The 16949-nt window shown below is 37.8% G+C and overlaps 1 protein-coding gene across 4 annotated transcripts in view; it reads right to left on the reverse strand.

Moving 5' to 3' along the window:
* The window catches only part of LOC106874937 (NAD(P)H-hydrate epimerase), a 788445-nt gene that overhangs the window by 461230 nt on the left and 310266 nt on the right, over nucleotides 1-16949 (reverse strand). For all 4 annotated transcript variants that reach the window (XM_052974456.2, XM_089365820.1, XM_089365821.1 and 1 more), the window contains one exon: nucleotides 3303-3445. In XM_052974456.2, coding sequence (XP_052830416.1) covers nucleotides 3303-3400 — 98 coding nt within the window. In that variant the 5' untranslated portion in view covers nucleotides 3401-3445. The remainder of the gene's footprint in view (nucleotides 1-3302; nucleotides 3446-16949) is intronic.

A 16949-nucleotide genomic window follows, 5' to 3' on the forward strand; every position in this document is an offset into this window, starting at 1 on the left:
GCACATTTCCCTGCCTTATTTTGTGATTTAAGGGGGATTTTTGAAAAACAAGGGGGAATTCATGGCGGTGTGCAGTGAACAAATTAAATACACTACCCGGCTGTGGCTAAAACATGAACCGATGAAGTTTATGTACTCTTTTACTCGTTTCAGTCATTTTGACTGCGGCCATGCAGGAGCACCGCCTTTAGTCGAGCAAATCGACCCCAGGACTTATTCTTTGGAAGCCTAGTACTTATTCTATCGGTCTCTTTCGCCGAACCGCTAAGTGACGGGGACATAAACACACCAGCATCAGTTGTCAAGCAATGCTAGGGGGACAAACAGACACACAAACACATATACACACACACATATATATATATACACATATATACGACGGGCTTCTTTCAGTTTCCGTCTACCAAATCCACTCACAAGGCATTGGTCGGCCCGAGGCTATAGTAGAAGACACTTGCCCAAGGTGCCACGCAGTGGGACTGAACCTGGAACCATGTGGTTGGTAAGCAAGCTACTTACCACACAGTCACTCCTGCGCCTGTATAAATTTTCTTTTTGTATGCTTGTTTCCTTTTACACAATATTAAAACAATGGCTAAGAATTTTCTGAAGCAGTACCCACAACTAATTTTATCTATGAGCTGTCACTGTGAGTGACTGTTGCTGGTTTCTGCAAAGAGACTGTTGTGATGCAGGTTATTTATGCAAAGCAGGAAAGAAAAAGTTCACTTCTTGAGTTTGACAAAACTATCTACCCTAAGATGTGTTATTAAACGCTTTGTGCAATATATTCATTAAACAATAAAAAGTACTATTTGGTCTGTGTTAGTTTCTTATTTCAGAATTGCATTTAATGGCAAAACTGACATTTTTTTGGTAAAAAAAAAAAAAAAAGAGAGAAAAAATGAATTCCTGTAGTAAAGATTGTTTGCCAACATAACATGGCAGTCCTGGTTTAGAACTAATGTTGCTGTAATTTAGCCCCAGGAGACATCATCTCCAGCTAGCTATACGACACGATCTGTGTCCTTATATTTTCAAGCTGAGTGGGGGTGCTAGATTCCCTTGTTCAAAAATATAAGGATACAGATCATGTCGTATAGCCAGCTAGAGACGATGTCTCCTGGCAAACAATATTTACTACAAAGTACTGCTGCTGAATATCTCATGTTGTGAGATTTAAAAATAGTAATTTTCTAAATGAATTCCTGTTTAACACAAAACTCGACATGGTAGGAAATTTCTAAGGGCATTTTTGAAGCCAGCTCCATCATATTAGGCAGGACTAATTGTAAAAAGCAAAACAACTAAAAATTTTTTCCAAAAATGTTCGTCAGTGTTATTAATAAAACAATAAAAGCAACTAGCCAGTCCTATTACTGATGAACAAACAATACAATTGTGCTTATTCAGAGAGTAAGCTGTAGAAAAAAACTTGATGCAATAGAAGAAAACTGACTGTAGTTTTGAAATTACAGCATGTCAGTATTAATCTAAACCAAGTGAAAAAGCAAAGTCAACAAAAATTATGTTCAAAATTGTTCCTCTGTGCAATCAGTAATTGATTGATTGTAATCAATCAATTCTTTTAGTATTGTATGGCTGATCAATTGCTACACCACGTGACAAGGATAAGATACAGGGTCCAATCTCTTAAAGTAGGATTGTTTCACTTTATTTTCTATTACAAATTTGCTCTTAACATGTCTGATATACTTCACGGTTTAAATCTGAGCTGTTAGTTGATTCAACATTTTATGTCTGTCTGTCTGTCTGTCTATCTATCTATCTACACACAAACAAACATGCACACACACACAGAAATCCCTTGCCATATCACAGTTCACCCATCACGCATTCAGTACATCACGGTTCACCTATCCCGTACTCAGTACATCGCAGATTTTTCTGGCTAACATATGTAAATTTATATCACAGATTCCTCAGTATATTTGCATTTCTGCAGCCAATAGGTATTTATATTTTTTTTAGATTTTAATTATTTCTGTAGCAGGTTTTAGAACATAACACTCACAATAGTCAAGGAATTACTGTATATATATATATATATATATATATATATATATATATATATAGAGAGAGAGAGAGAGAGAGAGTCAAGACTATTGAAAAGGTTGCAAGATGCAACGAAAATTTTAGCAAAATAAAAATAAGAAATAAGTGGAAATTTTACCGGTGAGTGTTTTAAATTTTAAAGCACAATAAGAAAATGACTCTCCCCAGACACAACAGAATATGCTTCAACACACGAAATCACATAAAAAAATCTTGCAAACCAAATCCAAAAACGAAATATATATATATATATATATATATATATATATATATATATATATATATATAAATAAATTGTAAATCCAAAAAATAACAACAAAAATACAAAGGATTCTGCGGTACACGTGTTTCAAGCTTTATATCAGTGTATAATTTACAATATAAAGCTATCTTCAGCCGCAAAAGTATATATACATATATTGTAATAATAACAATAATCTTTGGACAGAATTTGTAAACATTTAATGCATTGCTATGTGCATTTTTACAAATCACATGTCTCTATTCCTGGATGATTACAGTACAGTCAGTAGTATCAGTGGTCATCGGATAGATCATCTTCATGGTCAAGAGGGATAAACATCCGTCTAGTGGACATCCATTAATGTTATATCACCTGAAGAAATGCATACACAATGATGATCTATCTGATGCCCATGGATGCTACAGACTCCACTGTAATCATTCCAGGAATATAGACTGCAATCTTAAGAGACATGTGATTTGTGGAAACACATGTAGCGATTATTTACATTTGATGGATATTTGTCCTCATCTTGTTTGTTGTCAACACAACGTTTTGGCTGATATACCCTCCAGCCTTTTTCAAGTGTCTTGGTGAAATTTTGAACCTGAGTTCTCATTTCTAAGGCATTTTTCAATATTGTCGTTATTATCATTATTATTATTATTATTATTCAGGCCACTGCCTGGAATTGAACTTGGAATCTTCGGGGTTACTAGCCCATGCTCTTAACCACTACGCCATATGCCAGTGGGCATGTAGCGATGCATTAAATTTTTATAAATTCCATCCAAGGATTATTGTTGTTATTATTATATTTATCCAACATTATATTAATACAGCTCAACGCAACCCCAAAAACTGATTCACTGGTCAGCATCTTTAGACTGTGGCCGGCATAACAGAATAGGGGCTTTATTTGCATATTCAAAGGGTTTCCTGTATACAAATTTGAAAGATATATATGTATATATGTACTTGCCTGATATATTTTAGAGGCCCTGGCTTTGAAGATGTAACAGAGCGAGAAAACATGTTCCTCGCCACTGGCACCCAGCGGTTGAATACTTTACACAACATTAAGGAATATTGGTTTTATAATACTTTCACTAAATATAAATAAATCTGAAATTAGAAAGAAAAAGAAAACATATTTCAGATTAAGTGTGTAATATTATGAAAGAAAAGTAATAAAATGATTAGGCTTTTACTTGTTTCAGTCATTAGACTGTGGCCATGCTGGGGCACCAAATAATTTTGAAGTCCTGTTTTTATTCTTGTTTTTGCTTTATTTTTCTATTTGTGACAAAGGAATTGTATTTCAACAGAAATCATCCTCATCATCATCATCATCATCATCATCCAATTTTTAAAATCTGGGTTTTGTTCCAGTTAACGGGGGTGGCCGGATATACCTCAATGCCATAGCAACCGAGGTAGGCAGGTACAGCCCACCCCAGCTCTTGGGCTGGCTGGTGCCCATTCTCCTTTGCTATCATGAGGCTTTTTTGGAGCTGGATTTTCTACGGGGAGCATGCCCTTGCTTACCCCCAACCTCAGTTTCTAGACATGAGTGGACCAAGGCCTCTACCACGATTTTTAAGAACTGTGGTGGAAAACTAGCTCAGGAAGGCAGGGACACTACTCCCTGAGACCCCTCTTAGAGCCCCCTACTACTAACAAATATAGTGAGAAATGGATTAACTAAATAATGTATTTATGTATAATGGTGAAAGACCAAGGAAAACATTGGGAAAACCGTAAGAGAAGTTACAAAGGTATTGAGCCATGCTGATAAGTGGTTGAGGGATTAAAAACTATTGTAACTATTGTATGTATCATGGAAGTGGTGAGCTGGATGAATCATTAGCAGACCATAGCGGCATTTTGTCCATCTTCATGCTTCATGTTCTGAGTTCAAATTCCATTGTGGTCAACTATTCCTTTCAGGGTCAATAAAATAATTACCAGTTGAGTACTAGGGTTGATGTAATCAACTATCCCCTGCCCCCAAATTTCAGGCCTTGTGCCTATAATAGAAAGGATTATTATTATTATATAAAAGCGGCAAGCTGGAAGAATGCTTAGTGGCATTTCATCAAGCCAAGTGAAATCATAGTCGTGACAGATACTGATGTCACACAAATGGCACCTGTGCCGGTGGCATGTAAAAAGCCCCCATTACAATATCAGAGTTGTTGGCATTAGGAAGGGCATCCAGCTGTAGAAACCATGTCAAATCAGACTGGAGTCTGGTGCGGCCTTCCAGCTTGCCAGCCCTGGTCAAACCGTCCAACCCAGGCCAGCAAGGACAATGGACATCAAATGATGAAGATGATGATGATGATGATATACATATAAACCCACATGCTGCTGACATATTGGCACTTGGTACATTCTGTGTAATGTTTGGTATTAGGAAGGGCATCCAGCCATAGAAACCAAACCAAACTGGAACCTGGTACATCTCTCCAGCTTACCAGTTCCAGTCAAACCGTCTAAGATATGCCAGCATGGAAAATGGATACTAAATGACGATGTTGATGATAATGAAGTTGATGATGATGATGACGATGACGATGTACAAACACACACTTTGCTTCATGTTCTATATATACATATATATAAATCAATATATTGAGACAATAATGCCTAGATAGTGTTGTGAAAGGACACTCCCTTGTCCCTATCACAGCCATCAGAAATGCAGTAAACGAGTGATTAGCTAACAAGAAAGATTTAACCAATGATACTATTGTTCAAAAAATACTGATCATAGAATATCATTAAAAATTTTAAATCTGAGACCTTCTGCTCATAAAAATATATTTAATCATTAAAATAAAGCAAAAGTCTTTGAAGTGTGTAATAGCTATAAAAATCTATAGGTAGATGTACACATACATGTTTGTGCGAGGTCTGATACCTATGTACATATTATAAATCATGAAAAATTTATAAATAATCACACACACTAATCAATCAATCAATCAATACAGTTTATGATTAAATTAATTTTATAATATAAAATGCAGGGAACATTAAAGATCTAATCAGAAATAATTGTGTGTTGAGATATAAAGACAATATTTAATCTTTGGCGACGTTTTTTTTTTATGGTTATTCCAGCAAGGATAGAACATACCCTTTCAGCTGGGTTCTACCTGCGGATCCAATTAGAACATTTGCTGTCAGTTGCTTCTGATAGGATCCTCAGGTGGGCTTCTCTTGAGGACTCTGCTCCCATGAGCTTTACAGGAATAAGGCACTATGAAGATGGATGGACAGATGGATGGATGTATGGGTGGCTGAATGAACGGGTGGAATTCCAGATAGCAAACCTTCTTTATATTTGGTAAAGTAGTGATGAGAAATTAACCATCGTCATCATTGTCGTCATCATCATCATCATTGTTCTAATGTCCACTTTACTGTGCTGACATGGGTTGGATGAAATTTTTCATGACAGATTCTCTATGGTCAAATGCCCTTCTTGTAGTGACCAAGCCTCACCTGTTTGAAAGCAAGCTAATATTTCTCCATGATGAAAGTGTTGAGCTGGCAGCACCATTAGTATGTTGGGCAAAATGCTTAGTGGCATTTTGTCTGTCTTCACGTTCTGAGATCAAATACTGCCGAGGTTGACTTTGCCTTTCATCTTTTTGGGGGGGTCGATAAAATAGGTACCAAGTGAGCACTGGTGGGGGGGGGGGGTCAATGTTATCAGCTTATCCCTTCCATGAACTTGCAGTTCTTGTGCCAAAATTTGAGACCAGTGTTTCTCATGATCAGACATAGCTCAAAAGATTGGAAATGATGGTCACTGTATGTATGACAGTAACATTCACTGTCAACTATCAAACAATGTCAAAAGAAGGAGACTGTAACGCACATACACATGAATGTATGAAGGGCCGGATTAAGACCCATCAAGGCCCTGAGCACTTAAAAAGATTTTGGCGCTCCCATACAAGATTATGTAATTCAAAATATAAACAATGACAAACCATAAAATAAATTATTATTTTTCAAAACAAAACAAAAAACAGTAAGAGGGAAAATAATGTTTATTTTTGTATACTTCCACTTTATTTATATTTGAAAAGTTTCCTTCTACTTTTTTGAATTGCAAATTCTTTGATTAGATCCTCAAAATTAATCTTAGGTAACACACCTATACTTAGTAGTATAGGTGTGTTATATAATGTATCTATACTTTGTAGAGATAAAGACATCCCGGATATTATTTTAGCAAGTTTAAAGTGATTCCTCTTGTGCTGTAAATCATTTACCATTTCTGTGGTGCCCCTGCCTTCTCTTGATGCCCTAAGCATGTGTTTAGTTTGCTTAATGGTTAATCCAGTATGCATTATGCATGCACAAATACATATATACGTATTCATTTATTATAGGCTTACAGCTGTTTCAGATATACATTTTGGTGAATTCATGGTTCAATTTTATCAATTGGTTGAGTGAGCAACTGAAATTATAGGGAATGACCTTCGCAATAGGCTTACTTTAGTTTCTGTGTACCAAACTCGTTCTCAAGGTTTTGATCAGCCCAGGGCCATGGCAGTAGACACTTGCCCAAGATGGCACAAAGTGGGAATGAGTCTAAAATCATGTGGTTAGGAAGTAAACATTCTATCACATAGCCATGCCTGCCTGTCCCTAGTCTATGATTAAATAAATATATATTCTGTTATTCTTTTAATCGTTTCAGTCATTTTGACTGTAGCCATGCTGGAGCACCGCCTTTAGTCGAGCAAATCGACCCCAGGACTTATTCTATTGGTCACCTATACCGAACTGCTAAGTTACGAGGACGTAAACTCACCAGCATCTATGTCAAGCGATGTTGGGGGACACACACACAAACATATACACACACATACATATATATATATATATATATATATATATATACATATATATATATATATATATATACGACGGGCTTCTTTCAGTTTCCGTCTACCAAATCCACTCACAAGATTTTGGTCAGCCCTAGGCTATAGTAGAAGACACTTGCCCAAAGTGCCATGCAGTGGAACTGAACCTGGAACCATGTGGTTGATTAGCAAGCTACTTACCACACAGCCACTCCTGCGCCTATATATGATACACAAGTAGGGGTAAAATATTCATAAAGTCTACATTAAGAATTACAGAAGCATGATCTACATGAAAAAACAATAGCACCATTCAGCGTTATCATATTTACTGAGGAAATGATAAAATGCTAATTAGAAATAATTATATGGTGACAAAAAGCAAAAAACAAAAAAAACAAGAAACAATATAAGTCAATAATCAACATCAGCATATTTCATATTACACTCAAATGCGATGAAATTTTGTGAGCATTTCCACTCTTTTGTTAGATAATTTTTTATGGATGTGTGATGCTGCAAAAGAAAGGGAATGAGGTGAGGGAGACGGTCGTTTACGAACCACCATGCTTAAATGAAGGGGGCTCTATACAGTCGATTGGCTTGTTAGAAATAGCAGTCAAACATCTTTTAAATTATATACCACTGTTTTAATAAGATAAATAAAGCAAATCATATATATATATATATATATATATATATATATATATATATATGATAGGATTGCTTCAACATTTCAGAGGTAGTCTGAAGTATCTAAACAACCAAGGGATAGTTAAATCCGAAGGCACTCCTGGAGATTACTTGTGTGGGTACCGTCTTTGTTAGAAGGTATCCAGAGGTGGTTTAAACAATATATATATTTATATATATTTGTATGTATATATATATATAAAATAAAGGCGGCTTATTCGCAATTTACAGCTAAACGCCAGAAGTATAGACGTCACTAAAGTGATTAAGGGTACTAGATGGCACCTGCATTGCTAGAAATAAGAGTCAAAACAACACTTAGCCATGACTGATAAGGGGAGGCAGGCTCCCTACAGCATCCAGGGCATAGCCAAAGCACAAGTGATTTCGCATATATATATATATATATATATATATATATATATATAAATGTTTAGGGCTGGGACATTTTTGAATATTGGTCTGCTCAATCAGTCAGACTGGGGGCTAAAAACCATTTTAAATAAGTAGTTTACCTTAGATGATGTAGTACTAATCATACGGCCTGAAAATAAAAAGTAGAACTGAGTGATTACTGCTGAAGCATCTCTCATTATAGGTCTGCTCAATCCAGATTGACCTTGGGCTAAACAACACTGGCAACGTAAGGAACGGGGGAAATTCCTAATCCCAGATAGTCACAATTTATAATAGAAACTTGGTAAGGGAGATAACCCTAGTATCCATAAATAGTCTAAGGGAGGCTACTCTTCATAAATTATGTAATTTATTATGTAAATGTTATAAATGTAAACACTAGGCTTGTTGCTAGGCTTCACTTAACTTTACATATATTTTATCTTTTCTTTCGTTCATTGTACTGCAGCCGTGTGGGGGTATCGCCTTGAAGGGCTTAGTCGATCGAATCGATCCCAGTATTAATGTTTTTAAATCCGGTATTATTCTATCGATCTGTTATGCTGAACCACTGAATTACAGGCATAATTACAGCCATAACGACACAATCATGTCTGTGCCTATATCGTTTGATATAGATTTCTCAGTTTGCGCCGGGCGTACCTCCCGTCTCTTTTTGTTGTGCCAACCCTGAAAAGTATTTGTAAGTTTCTATCGAATGAAAATAAATTACTCAGCAAAAAAATGTATCTCAGAGTCGCGATCTGCGTGAGAAAACAACAGTTAAGTCAGTCGCTGTTTCCCATTTTGGTACAAGGCCAGAAGGTTGGAGTGGAGGTGGGGACAAAGTCGATTAAATCGACCACAGGGTTCATCTGGTGCTGATTTTATCGACCTCGGAAAGATGAAAGGCAAAGTCACGCCTGGCAGAATTTGAACTCAGGACATAAAGACAGATGAAATGCCGCTAAGCTAACGATTCTGCCAGCTGAGACATTTTAGGGCCAATACTGAAATATTAGTTTCAAATTTTGGCCCGAGCCCAGCAATTTCGGAGGAAGGGGTGAGTTGATTACATCGACCCCAGTGCTCAACTGGTACTTACTTTATAGACCTCGAAAGGATAAAGGGCAAAGTTGACCTCAGCAGAGTTTGAACTCAGAATGTAAAGACATGCGAAATGCTGCTAACGATTCCGCCAGCTTGATGTCTTAGAGTCGATGGCAAAATATTGGTTTCAAATTTAGGCACAAGGCCAGCAACTTCAGGGGAGGGGTGTAAGTCGATTACAACGACCCTAGTGATCAATTGTTACTTATTTTATCTGCCCCAAAAGGATGAAATGCAAAGTTGACATCAATGGAATTTGAACTCACGACACAAAGACAGATTAAATGCCACTAAGCATTTTGTCCGGCATACAAACAATTCTGCCTGCTCATCACCTTAGATTGTGGGATTGTTTCCTGGACCAGGCAGTACACTGTGTTCTTGAGCAAAACTCTCCATTTAACAGTGTTCCTGTCCACTCAGCTGCCAGACTGGTTTTCCGATCAGGGGACTGTTTGGTCTGCTTGCCTAACCAGTGAGATGGCACTGAGCACTAAAACAATGCAAAGCGCATTGTGACCAGTGATGTGCAACAACATCTAATAGTCTAGTTGAAACTATGATATATATATATATATATATATATATATATATATATATGTACTCATATTTCTTTGTTCACTTGGGTTATAACATGATACTTCTTGGTCTTTTATTACATAATCACTATTATACAATTCATCATCATCATCATCATCGTTTAACGTCCGCTTTCCATGCTAGCATGGGTTGGACGATTTGACTGAGGACTGGTGAAACCGGATGGCAACACCAGGCTCCAATCTGATTTGGCAGAGTTTCCACAGCTGGATGCCCTTCCTAACGCCAACCACTCAGAGTGTGTAGTGGGTGCTTTTACGTGTCACCCATCATGGTTCTTCCCTATTTACCTTATTATCGTCGGCTTCAGCTCATATCCGAGCATTTGGTTTGTCAGTCTCCATCCAGTCTCCCCAGCAAATGTTTGTGCCGAATGTGACTTTGGAGTCCAAGTCGGTGGTGAAAGAGTCATGGGCAGAATTCGTACAGGATTAGTCAGTGCAGGTCGAGGATGTTGAAGATGCTCCTTTCTTCTCCTGTGTTTTACCTCCTCATTCTGTTGTCTGTTCTGCTTGAAGGAGCTGGCTCCATTGTGGACAGCAGTCCTCCAGGCTGTCCTATCCATGGCAATCTGTTTCCATGAGGATGGCTGGATTTTTAGTTTGAGCCAGGGTCCATTTGGGCTGGTCTTTAAAATGGAATTTCGGGCCCCTTCTGGGTCTTGTTCCGATTGCAACTTCTCCTCAGGAGACAAGAGGGCTCCAGATGCTGGACGTGACCTGCCCAGCGAAGACAATGGCAAAGAATGGTGGCTTCGATGCTTGGTAGTAAGGCATGGCGAAGAACATCATTGTTGGTAATATGATCTTCACATTGAATATTGAGGATCTGTCTTGGCTTGGATTGCTGGAAGCATTCAAGGTGCTTGAAGTCACAGCGGTACAGTGTCCAAGTTTCACAAGTGTATAGAAGAGTTGACAGGACAATAGTATGGAAGACCAGAATCTTTGTCCAGATGGTCAGTGTGTGATTGAGGAAAACATGTTGGCTGAATCTACCAAAGGTGGAGTGGGCTGCCCTGATCTGGTTCTCCAAGCCCTTTTCACATGTGTGGGGGTCTTCGAAAGAATAATCCCAAGGTATGAGAAGTGTTCAACTTTTTCTAGGGGTTAGCTGTTGATGCTAATGTTCGTAGGTGGACGGTTCTGGTCTGGTACAGGTTGGATCATGGTCTTTAATATGTTGGTTGGTTGGTTGGTTGGCTGGTTGGACGATCTTCCCAACCAACTTATTATGTTATGATTCGTCACACATGTCTTGTTGAAACAACTGTAAACCATGGAATAAAAGTAATAGGTGCAAGAGTGGCTGTGTGGTAAGTAGAAAGCTTACCAACCACATGGAGAACCAGACATGCAGCCCTGGCATCAGCCCCAACTACAATTTTCATTTGATTACAGATTGATTTGAGGGGGACTAGTCGATTGCATTGGACCCAGTGTTTCACTGGTACTTAATTTATTGACTCCCGAAAGGAGGAAAGGCAAAGCCGACCTAGGCAGAATTTGAACTCAGAACGTAGAGACGAACGAAATACTGCTAAACATTTCGCTGTATTTCGTTCGTCTTTACATTCTGAGTTCAAATTCTGCTGAGGTTGACTTTGCCTTTCATCCTTTCAAGATCGATAAATTAAGTACCAGTTGCATACTGGAGTCAGTCTATTTGACTGGCCCCTCCCCAAAATTTCAGGCCTTGTAGAATAGAAAAGAATATACAGCTCTTTGCTTTACACCAAAACACATAAGACAGTTGAGAATTCATTTGGCTTTACTCATTATTCATGTCTCATAGTTGAGTTGTATTTGCTCTTTCTATTGAAATAACCACCACATGAAAACTTACTAATCTAAACTAATAAAATATACTAAACAGCTGCTGTAATAGACAATCAAGTGATAGTCTGATCAATTGCTTTCTCTTAACATAAACTATGATGTTGCTCAAAATATGGATCTTAACATGTGTGTTGTATTGGTCTTTACTTATCTATCTATCATAGTCTTTATCGAGACAGCTGGTAGACACATTTTCGCCCTCATTCCCACATATCTCTCACTTCTCTTTAAAAGATTATGAAGACAATTCAGCTATTCATGTCATTTAAGAGTTACTTCCCCTAATTCCCTCTTCTTTCCTCCTCCACCATATATTTATATATATATATATATATATAGAAAGACACACACGTACGCAGTTGAATACCTGTATATGAACAGCTTTACTGAAGGAAATTTAAATTTGCATAATGATCTGAAATTTGACCAATGAAAAACAAGCAGACTATGCATGCATATAAGTGACTGAGGGCCTATTCACTTAGTGAACTGAAATTTGAACAACAAACAACGAGTAGACTCGTCATCATCATCATCATTTAACGTCCATTTTCCATGCCGGTATGAGCTGGATGGTTTGACAGGAGCTGACTGGGTCAAGAGCCACACCAGGCTCCGTAGTCTGTTTTGGCATGGTTTCTATAGCTGGATGCCCCTCCTAATGCCGACCACTCCACAGAGTGTACTGGGTACATTCTACATGACACTAGCACCGGTTCTTTCTATGTGACACCAGCATTAGCACCCTTTATACGGCCTCATCACCAAAAGGGTGATCAAGTCCCACTGAACTAGGAGTGGGGAGTAGTACTGAGTGGGGTGACTTTGCGCTGGTTAGTGAAAAATTTAAGGTATGGAGCAGTGGTTTCCAAACTTTTTCAGGTTGCCGTCCCCTTGATTCTAAGGTCACATTCCTAGTGCCCCCACCCCACCCCACTCACCATAACAGACGTGGACCATTTTCTGAAACAGATTCAAAACAACAGTATTCCACAAACAAAACTCAACCTAATTAACCCTTTATTTTGTTTGTTTGTTTCTTTTTTTTACATCCATTGCCCTGTTTTGGTCCACCCCATTATTGCCCCATTTTTCTTCATAGTCTGTTTTCAAGATGCCTGTGTCTGCTTGTGACTACGCAGATAATGGAAACAATTAGTGTAAGCAAGATACCAGCTACCATGCCATACTTGCCTGTGAATGCACATGTGTGTGTGCGTGTGTGTGTGCGTGTGTGTGTGTGCGTGTGTGTGTGTGTGCATGTGTGCACACATGGAAATAGAGACAAAGAGCAAGATATACAGAATAGGTGGTGGTGGGGGACACTAGAAGATGCAATGTTTGTGTGACAAGTTGATCGCTCTTGTTTTCTCTGTAAGAATGATGAATTACCTTCAGTATTTCTTTATAGACTTTTGCCAAACTCTCAACACACTACTGTGTTCAATAAATATATATATATATATATATATATATATTTTTTTTTTTCCCTACTGTTTCTTGGCAGAATTCCAAGACAATAATCATGTGTGAAAAACCTCCAGGTCATTGTCATTGTTGTTGTTGTTGTCGTTGTTGTTGTTGTTGTATATCTCTCCAGATCAACCGTGATCAAACAGGTTTCTGATCAAACTTGTTCATGGTATTCAAACATTATAAATTAAAGTAAATATTTGTTATTGCTATCACACACTTTAGATGTAACATATATCTTTCGTTTTACTTATTCGAGTTACTGGACTGTGGCCATGCTTGAGCACCACTTTGAAGAGTTTAGTTAAACAAATTGACTCCAGTTCATAATTCTTTCGTCTCGAACTTACTCTATCGATCTCGTTTGCCTAACCACTAAGTTAGGCAACTGGTAAACCACTAAGTTCACTCAGCAGGCAAAAATGATTAGTACCTGTAATTCAAAGGGGCCAGCCTTGTCACACTCTGTGTCATGCTGAATCTCCCTGAGAACTATATTAAGAGTATGTGTGTCTGTGGAGTGCTCAGCCACTTGTACATTAATTATATGAGCAGGCTGCTCCATTGATCAGGTCAACTGGAACCATTGTCATCATAAGTGAAGGAGTACCAGTTATATATATAAAAAAAAAACCCACCAAGTTACAGGGATGTAAACAAACCAGCACTGGTTGTCAAGTGGTAGTGGGCAACAAAGTGATTACAGACCCAGCACTTCATTTGTAACCTCAAACAATCCACAGTACTTGTTTCTAATTAACATACTGAAAATAGTTACTTTCTATTTACAGCTGAGCAGTTAGAATTATGAGAGTTAGCAGCGAGCTGGCAGAAACATTAGCATGCTGGGTGAAATGCTTAGCGGTATTTCATCTACCGCTATGTTCTGAGTTCAAATTCTGCCGAGGTCGACTTTGCCTTTCATCCTTTCGGGGTTGATTAAATAAGTACCAGTTACACACTGGGGTCGATATAATCGACTTAATCCCTTTGTCTGTCCTTGTTTGTCCCCTCTGTGGGCAGTAAAGCCTCTTGTGGGCAGTAAAGAAACAAGAATTATTAGAGTCAGTCAACTCACTGTAAAATACTTGCACCAACCATATATTCGGATTTGTCAGCTCCAGACCTTTCATCAAACACTCTTCTACTTGCGCAAAGAAAATGAGGACAAAACTTTCAGTGAATGAGTCAATATAAGTGCTTCTGTACGGTTTCTTGACCTGTTAAAAGGCAGCAGTTATATTTCCTTTTAATCACACCCTCTTATCTTTAACATCACACCGTCTTATCTTTAAAATCACACCGTCTTACCTTTAAAATCACACCCTCTTACCTTTAAGACCACACCCTCTTATCTTCAAAATCACACCCTCTTATCTTTAAAATCACACCCTCTTATCTTTAAAATCACACCCTCTTATCTTTAAAATCACACCCTCTTATCTTTAAAATCACATCTTCTTATCTTTAAAATCACATCTTAAATTTAAGACCACACCCTCTTATCTTTAAAATCACACCCTCTTATCTTTAAAATCACACCCTCTTATCTTTAAAATCACACCCTCTTACCTTTAAAATCACACCCTCTTACCTTTAAAATCACACCCTCTTACCTTTAAAATCACACCCTCTTACCTTTAAGACCACACCCTCTTATCTTTAAGACCACACCCTCTTATCTTTAAAATCACACCCTCTTATCTTTAAAATCACACCCTCTTATCTTTAAAATCACACCCTCTTATCTTTAAAATCACATCTTCTTATCTTTAAAATCACACCCTCTTACCTTTAAAATCACATCTTCTTATCTTTAAAAGAGAAAAGTAGAAATGACTGTGTTGTAAGTAGCTTGCTTACCAACCACATGGTTCCGGGTTCAGTCCCACTGCATGGCACCTTGGGCAAGTGTCTTCTACTACAGCCTCGGGCTGACCAAAGCCTTGTGAGTGGATTTGGTAGACGGAAACTGAAAGAAACCCGTCGTATATATGTATATATATATATATATGTGTGTTTGTCCCCCCAACATCGCTTGACAACCGATGTTGGTATGTTTACGTCCCCGTAACTTAGCGGTTCAGCAAAAGAGACCAGTTAGAGGGTGGTCCACCTGGGGCGGCACTTTTAAAGGGGCGGCACTTTTCATCCTGCTGTAGGCTACTGCTGTGGACAATATGTGTTCTTTGTGGGGTCCAGGATCGGCAAACAGAAGGGCTGTCCCAGGTGGCATACTCTCTAGCTACATTAGTGCTCCCATGCCCAGACTTATGCCTTGGAGGGTGCAATCTCATGGTTATTCATTACCAAAGAGGGTCTTTTACTTATTTTATAAAAGCCTGAAAGGGTGAAAGGTAAAGTTGACCTCAATAGAATTGGAATTTAGATGTAAAGATATACAAAATGCCACAAAGTATTTTGTCCTGTGTGCAAACAATTCTGCCAACTCCTCCACCTTATAGCATTACATCATAACAAGCAACATGCAATGCAATGCTATGAACAGAGAGATAATGTGCTCATCAGCAACAATCTTCAGTTATTACAAGGAAATCATCAACCAGGGTTTTCAAAAGTTACGGTGACCTTTGAAAGTTTTATCTCTTCTTTAAACAAAATATTGATTGATGCTTTACACAACCATTTGCAAATACACACACACACACACACACAGAGATTGACATACACATGCATGCACACAAATACATAAAACACACACAAATACGTGCTTCACAAAGACAGATATGCCTATACACCCACCTATATACTCACAACCACACACACACACACACACACACACACACACACACACACACACACACACACACACAAACTTAGAAATTCAAATTTTCTTTTTATACTTATTTTGATCAAGTTGAAAATATAAGAAAATTAATTAATTCTTTAATTCTGTGGACAATTAACTGTAAAGAACCAAAAGAGTATAAAATTTAATTTTCAATACGTTTTCCCTAATGAATAGAATAATGATATTAAAGTGATACAGCAGAAACAATGAAAATAATAGTGATATTATATTTACCGACAGAACTTTCAGTAAATTCATAATTACGAAATATAAGAAAATTATAACGGAATATTTCATTAGTTTACTTCACATCATAAATATAATGCGTGCATGCATATGTATATGTGTGCATGTGTGTGTGTGTAACTATTTGTGTGTGTGTGTGTGTGTGTGTGCTCGTGTGCAGATACACTGGGTAGCGAAAACCAATTTGTGCAAACAAGTTTGTTGATTTTTTTCTTTTTTTGCTGGATGCTGAAAAGAAACCAAATAGCAAATAGGAAAAGTAGCTATGTCGATCACCTAACAAAATCAAATGATTTCATTCCCTGTTTACAATTCTGTTGGCTCTTTAATGTGTTTTGAAGAGAAATTTAAACAGTTTATTAACACCTGAGATTTTCAATTATAATATTGAATTTCTGAATGTTGGTGAAGTTTATGAGGATGAAGAAATGTACACAAGTGTCTAAATGCAGCTGCACAGGTAAGATCTGGTGGTTTACAAGTTTGTTTTGCAACCACGTGGATTCAGTCTTTCTGCTCTGTACCTTGGGTAAATGTCTTTTACTATCGCTCTGGGCCAACCAAAC

Source organism: Octopus bimaculoides, chromosome 18 (genome assembly GCF_046866305.1).
Source record: "Octopus bimaculoides isolate indiv1 chromosome 18, ASM4686630v1, whole genome shotgun sequence".
Lineage (NCBI taxonomy): Eukaryota > Metazoa > Mollusca > Cephalopoda > Octopoda > Octopodidae > Octopus > Octopus bimaculoides.